This window comes from Acyrthosiphon pisum, chromosome A3 (genome assembly GCF_005508785.2).
Source record: "Acyrthosiphon pisum isolate AL4f chromosome A3, pea_aphid_22Mar2018_4r6ur, whole genome shotgun sequence".
Lineage (NCBI taxonomy): Eukaryota > Metazoa > Arthropoda > Insecta > Hemiptera > Aphididae > Acyrthosiphon > Acyrthosiphon pisum.
The window spans coordinates 35,024,809-35,032,200 of NC_042496.1; the positions used below are offsets into that span (position 1 = coordinate 35,024,809).

Genomic DNA, 7,392 nt, shown 5'->3' on the forward strand with positions numbered 1-7,392 from the left:
AACCAGAATAAATATGCAATTACAAACAAATCCACGCTCTAAATATAAAAGTATTGTTTGATACCTATTTTATTTGTTTTAATTTATGAATATATTATAATTTATAAGTACCTATTGTCCTATTCTTGATTTTGATGTGTGTATTTATTTTAGTGTACTGGACGACTAAAATTCACTGAGCAAAATATTGTGTTTAAAAATGTAAAAACTGGCAAAGTAGAACAGTTATTAACATCTTCTGATATAGAATTTGTTAATTGGCAAAAATTTGTCGATACATGTGGTATGAGAATCTTTTTAAAAAATGGTAATCTTCATCGATACTGTGGCTTCAATGAGTCTGTAAGTTTAACAATTACTTTTATAATATTATATGGATTAAAAAAATTATTTACCGGTTTCACAGGATCAAGATAAAATTGCAAAGTATTTTAAAAATACATACCGCTTAGATATGTTGGAAAAAGAATTAGCCATTAAGGGCTGGAACTGGGGTAGTACTAAATTTAATGGATCAATATTGAGTTTTGATATTGGAAATCTGACTGCTTTTGAAATACCTCTCAACAATGTATCACAATGTACTACTGGAAGGAACGAAGTAACATTGGAATATCATCAGGTAACCTTAAAGATTATTTTAAATCATTCAGAAACAACTAAATTATTTTTTCCGATGCTAAATATATAAACTACATTTTTCAGCATAGTTTTAATATTACCTAGCAATTTAAATTGTAAAATATTGATTCATTTTGGGCTCGGTTTGAGTGTTCAGTTATAATGGCCTTAAGCTGAATAATTGAGTCTGTGAATTTGCCCAATTGGTATCATAACTTATACATTTATGGCTTTTATTGTAGAATGACGAAACACCAGTCAGTTTATGTGAAATGAGATTCCATATTCCATCAGCTGAGCTTGCAGGTGACCAAGATCCAGTAGATGCATTCCATGATCAAGTTATGAAGCAGGCCAGTGTTATATCAATATCTGGTGATGCAATTGCTATATTCAGGGAAATGCAATGTCTTACTCCTCGGTGATTATATTACATATATTAATTTATACAGAAAAATAAATTATATTATATTATCAACATTTGAAATATTATTTTAGTGGTCGTTATGATATAAAAGTTTTTCAAACATTTTTCCAACTCCATGGTAAGACGTTTGATTACAAAATTCCAATGAATACTGTTCTTTGTTTGTTTATATTACCACACAAAGATGGTCGTCAAATATTTTTTGTAGTCAGTTTGGATCTACCTATTAAACAAGGCCAAACGAGTTACCATTATTTAGTATTATTATTTAACATGGAAGAGGAAACATCTATAGAACTTCCATTTACTGAGTAAGTTTAAATATAAATTAATTATATCCGAACTTATAAGAAATATGAAAATGTGTTTTAATTAATTTTTAGTGAAGAAATAGAAGCAAAATATGCAGGAAAGTTGACCAAAGAAATATCTGGTCCTACATATGAAGTTCTTGCTCAAGTCATGAAAGCCATTGTTAATAGAAAAATAACAACACCAGCCAGTTTTAAAGGGTAATAACTTGTTATTATAAACAAATTATTGAATTCATTAAAATTTAAATACTTATAACTTATAAACCTACTTTTTCAAAATTCAATATTGTTATAATATCTAAGTTCTCCCAAAAAAATATTCACTTTTGGAAGAAATTAAAAGTGTGTATTGTGAGTACAAAAAGTAAAAAATAGTAAAAAGGTGTTTTGATTAAGACTTAAATTTATGAAAAATAAATAAATGTATTATCAAAAAAGTTATAGTTTATGAAATTATGGATGTTCTTTGATAAAATAATCACTGTATCTTTATTGGTAAATCTACAACTCACTTATAATTTTGTAGATACAAAATATCTAAAAAAAATATATAAGAAAAAAATCAATTAATATTGCACTGCATCTAGGCTCATATTTTAACTCTTTGGTCATCCATTATTTCTAAGTATTTGCTTAATTTTATATTACAAACAACAAAATATAAGTATTTTAAGAAATAAAAAAATGTATGGGTTGAGGAGAACTTGGTATAAAATGGCCAAGCTTTAGGTAGTAAAATGAAAACTATTTTACATTTTTAGTTACAAAATAATTTTTAAAATTTTATGATTTTAACAAATTTCATCAACATTTGAGATTCAAACGCATTAAAATAAAAAGTTTTTACAAAATTGATTAAGACAAAAACTGTTTTTGTGTAAATATTCCAGTTTTGTTTTAATCCCCCTTAATTATTTTGAATAGTACTCTGGATAATACCTCCCAACCACCTCTTAAGTACAAACTAAATTTTATTACTACCAGAAATCTCCGCAAAGTTGAAGATTAGTACATATTTTCTACTTTAAAAATTACTTCAAACAAAATCATTATAAAACCAATAAAAAGATTCTGCTATGGCCTTAGCCATAGAGGCTTTTTTATTTGCCATTGGAGAACATTGACTACTTGGACTGCTGAGTAACCATGTACTTCAAGTTCATCTTTTATGTAATTTATATCAGTAGTGTGAATGTGTGATGTAGATTACGGATAACCACATGGAATGGTTTTTCTTGTTGAAGTTGATATGTGTGGAAATTAACATTTTTTTCTTTTAATAAGTTAATTACATTTCTGTACCCAATAGGTGTGAACGTTTGAAGTTTTAATCCATTTAAATTACTTTTGCATATAAAATCATTTGAGCAATTTGCGGTTTTTATTGTGATACAAAAACCATTATAATTTAATGTACTTGATTTTATAAATATGGGAGGTGGAGTATGTGTTTCAGATACAGATATATTAATATTTGGTTGATCAGTATCCATATTATTCATATCGTCGTCAAGAGGATTTAACACGGTGAACTTATTAAGTGGTTTAAGATGAGTTGCGGTGATTGATTTTGTTTGGGAGATAAGCTAGTAGAGACTTTAAGTTTTTTTTATACCTTAGGTGATTTGGGTTCGACTATTAACCAGTCAGGGTTATCATTATTCTCGTAGTTTGTGTTATCGCTTTGGAGGAAGTTTGTATTAGCTGTTTTTACAACGGTGTTTCGATTAACTACTTTAATTTGGTGTTATCGGTGTGCGCTTATCTTTGTTTATTACAGCGGCGACCAGTGATGCCTGCTGTGACTTATTGTTACGCTGCATGGTATGATGTAACTTGTACTGCTTGCAGTGAATATAGGTAATTAATATTTGAGTGAATATTACCTAGGGGGTCGTTATACCCCCCAAGTTTGAACGTTCTTCGAAAAGTTTGAACCAATGATTTTTCTGTTTTGAATGATAAAAAATTTGAAAAAGTTTGATGAATTTGCACAAGAGTATAAATATAAATAACGAGAGCGAAATAGGTACATGCGTACATGACTGCCTGCGTGTGACTGATAGAAATAGCTATAGTAAAATTATGGAGAGCAGCCTATAAAATGTCTACTAAATAGTTAATTATGTATTGAATGAATTACTAATGTATATTTATACTTGACAGTAAAAAAATATAAATAATAGGTACTAAACTGTTTTTAAATATAGGTAAGTTATAAATATTCAAAGTTTAGATGAGCGGAGAAGTGAACAAACATTTTGCGGGGTAACCCCGTACCACTCCACTCCGCTCATCTAAACTTTGAATAATTATAACTCAAAACCTAATGTTGTCATTCAAAAAGTAAAAAACTTAAAAAATTATAAGGACAAAAAATATTTAAAAAACTTCTTATAAGCGACTTGTAACTATGTAAAAAAATATTTTCAAAAAAATTTACACTTTGAAATAATGAGTGTTCAATGATAAAAGAATCACCCGGTATAAAGTATTATAGAAATTCAGTATGAGTAGTATTTTTTATTGATAAATGTTTAAATTAATGGTCAAAATTATTAATTTGTTATGCTATTATAATTTGTAATATTTATTACCTATTAGCATTGATTTATTATAAATTGTGAATTATTTGTTGTACATTTTGTAATTAATTCTATTAGTATTGTAAATAAATTAAATAATTATATTTATTATTGTTTTAGTCACTCTGGAACATCCGCAATTGGCTGTTCGTATAAAGCTGCTGCTGGATATGTTTATCCACTCGAAAGAGGCTTTTTTTACTTACACAAACCTCCTATACACATACGATTTGAAGAAATTTTTACTGTTAATTTTGCTAGGGGCGGTGGTAGTACTAGATCATTTGATTTTGAAATTGAGCTTAAAAATGGAGTTAAACATACATTTAGTAGCATCGAAAAAGAAGAATATGGAAGTCTGTACGATTTTATTAATGCCAAAAAACTAAGAGTGAAAAACACTGGCAAATCAGTAATGGAATTTAATGATTTTATTTTATATTTATAATTTATAATTTACTAATTTTTAAACATTATTAGGATAAACCTGCTTATACAGGAGACAACTATGGTGATTCTGATAAAAAAGTCAAACCTGATATTTATTTGGCCCGAGTTAAACGTGAAGGACAAGAACGTGATGAAGATGATGATGATTCAGATGAAGATTTCAACCCTGAAGGACAAGAGAGTGATGTCACTGAAGAGTATATCTTATTTAATATGTTTTAAGAATTTAAACATAATGCTACTGTTTCAGGTTCGATAGGAATCCATCAACAACAGAATCAGAATCTGAAAATGAGGAAAGGGGTGGCGGTGACAAAAAAAAAGAAAAGAAATTAAAAGATAAAAAACCTAAATCGGCTAAAACTATTGTAAGTTTGATTAAAAATAAGGGTGTTGTTGAGCGTAATGTGTAAGTATAAAATTTTATTACACTAATTATTATAAATTACTAGCTGATCCCGTGCACTCCGTTGCGCGTAAAAAAATATAACTCTTAAAATATTGTGATTACTCATGCTTGTCCCTGATGTGCCCAAATGGGGACTAATAACAAATAAATACTAATTTCTACTAAATATTTCTCCTGTAACCAATAGCAACCATTAATAAACGAAAATTTCAATCGTAAATCTCATAATCCCCATTTGAGCCCCTACCGGTGGCGTCCTGACACGAATATAATTGGCGATACGTTCTTCTTCTCGACGAAAAGAATGTATTGAAAAAAAAATAAATTGAATCGGTCTAATATCTCTTGAGAAAAATGGTCACGATTATCCCGCCACTTAATTTTATTATATAGATAATTTAATAATTATTAATTATCTATTAATCTGTCACAAAAACAACTTGTTATATCATAGGCTGACTGACCGTTTTCGCTCAGAATCGTTTTTATTATATAATGATATTATATCATTGTATTCAAATTTAACAACATCCATTACAGTGACCCATTTGTAACTTACTGTACAGCAGAGCGATATCCACTTACCTACCTTTTTTATTTTTAATATATACATTTAATTTTAGAATTTTTCTGTAATTATAAGATAAATATAAGATACTGACTGCTCAGAAAACTCATTAGTTGTTCTATACATTCATTATAATTCCAATTGTTTATGCTCATGAATTTAAAAAGTTTTCTCTAGGGTATTAAATTATTTTTTTATTTTTATTCATTTATGAATAATTAGACATTACGTTATTGTTTGTCTATCTTTAATTCCTATCAATTTAACATCAAACAGAAATAACCTATCAAAAATTTTGGTTTCACCCAAACTATTTTTTAAACTGGTTAAGAATCGATCAATAGTGGATACTGGATACCCTTATTACAAAACATTTTTTAATTAATGAACAACATGATTTTTGATCAGGACTTTATACAGCTACTAACGTATGTATTTTTAAACAAACAATATTGGATTCTTTTAATTATGGTGCACAAACTAATGTTTGAATCATAATTTATTAATACTAAAATTTTAAGCATATTTTGAAATATGAAATCCACTCCTACTTTGGGTTAGATCCTTCTTAAAGGACCAAATTCAGATAGTCAAAAATAATAATTTTATCTCAGAAAGTATAAAATAAATGTTTTACCTTGTGCCCTCCTTCAAGGTTACTTGTCCCCTTTTATTTATTTTTATTATTTATTATAATTATAAATAACATTCAAATAAAATTATACACACCAAATTGAATAAATAAATTAAATATAATAATCATTTTTTATTGATTGGTAGAATAATAATTGGATGTCATAGAATATTAAGAAATAAACTAGTATTTCTTTTTCTTTGAAGAAAAATAATACTTATCATGACTATGTTATAAATGTACAGTTTTGTATCTGAGTAATGGTTACTCAAGTTAATCTTTATATAAAACATAAATATAACTCGAGTAAAAAAAATATAGGATGTTGGTGTAATTTTTAACCCAAAACTAAATTTGAATTCACATGTACAAAATATTATGAATAAGACTATCAAAACTAGGTTCTTTGAAGCATGCATGTAAAGACATTCCTGATGAACATGTGCTAAAATTATTTTATTCTGTCCTCATGTAAAACATGGACATTTAATGACAATTAATAATAGAAACAAGTCTTTATTTTTATTTATTGAAAGTGTTTAAATTACAACTTTAACTTAAATTTTCAACTTTGAATTATTTTATTTTGTATATAATTGTTGTATATTTTATGTATTAAAATATGTTTAATGAAATTTGTTATTTCTGTAGAAATATGAAGGAAATGCAGCCAAATCTAAACAAGAATATATTGAAGCTATGAAAAAATTCAGAGAATCTGGTGGTGGAACTGAATCATCTAGGGAGTCTAAGAAACCTCCGTCACAGAAGAAAGTTGCAACACCTGTAAAGAGTAGTTTATTCATTTCAAAAGAATTTATTGAGTCTGACGAAGATTCATCAAGTGATGATTGAAGCAAGAATATAACAAAATCTAAGGAGGTCAGTTAAATAAAAAAAAAAATAACTAATTCATTAGGTATTTTACACACAGTGCGAGGGATGTATTTTTACATGTAATTTAATTTAAATTGAATAAAACATAAGCTAAAATAATAACTTTGGTTTAAAAATTTTAATCATTGAAATAACAATTCTTAATATAGTACAATGTTGATTGAGATTCTCAATTAACACATTCAACTTAATATGTTTGACTTTTAAAATCTTAATTATAAGAATAATAAGGTCTGAAGGCTTAATAATATTATATTACCTATACTCATCCTTATGGCTTATACCTAGGTACTTTAATTAATATATAATTGAGTTGTTGCAACGTAGACACTACAGTGTGCAACCGTGTATTTATATTCTAATTCTATTATGTAGATAAATACCAAATGGACTGGAATCCAGAACGGTAAACCGTTTAATGAAGTTATGCAACACATTTATATAAAAGTAACAATGATAATGATGCAAAGTCAAAAAAGAATTACAA

At 27.2% G+C, this 7,392-nt stretch overlaps 1 protein-coding gene across 1 annotated transcript; it reads left to right on the forward strand.

The window, feature by feature from the left end:
- The first annotated feature begins 134 nt into the window (after positions 1 to 134).
- LOC100167744 (FACT complex subunit Ssrp1-like) lies at positions 135 to 7,007 on the forward strand. Its single transcript, XM_029491367.1, has 9 exons — positions 135 to 342; positions 407 to 622; positions 864 to 1,042; positions 1,120 to 1,359; positions 1,432 to 1,560; positions 4,068 to 4,359; positions 4,428 to 4,594; positions 4,648 to 4,765; positions 6,660 to 7,007. The coding sequence occupies exons 1-9, from the start codon at positions 286 to 288 to the stop codon at positions 6,861 to 6,863; spliced, it is 1,602 nt and encodes a 533-aa protein (XP_029347227.1). The 5' UTR covers positions 135 to 285; the 3' UTR covers positions 6,864 to 7,007.
- Positions 7,008 to 7,392: the final 385 nt, after the last annotated feature.

What these genes read in the sequence shown, in the direction of transcription:
- LOC100167744 (XM_029491367.1), top strand. Translation starts at nt 286, where the DNA reads ATGAGAATCTTTTTAAAAAATGGTAATCTTCATCGATACTGTGGCTTC. An exon ending in TAACATTGGAATATCATCAG is followed by an intron (nt 623 to 863) that starts GTAACCTTAAAG and finishes CTTTTATTGTAG; the next exon opens with AATGACGAAACACCAGTCAG. An exon ending in ATGCAATGTCTTACTCCTCG is followed by an intron (nt 1,043 to 1,119) that starts GTGATTATATTA and finishes ATATTATTTTAG; the next exon opens with TGGTCGTTATGATATAAAAG.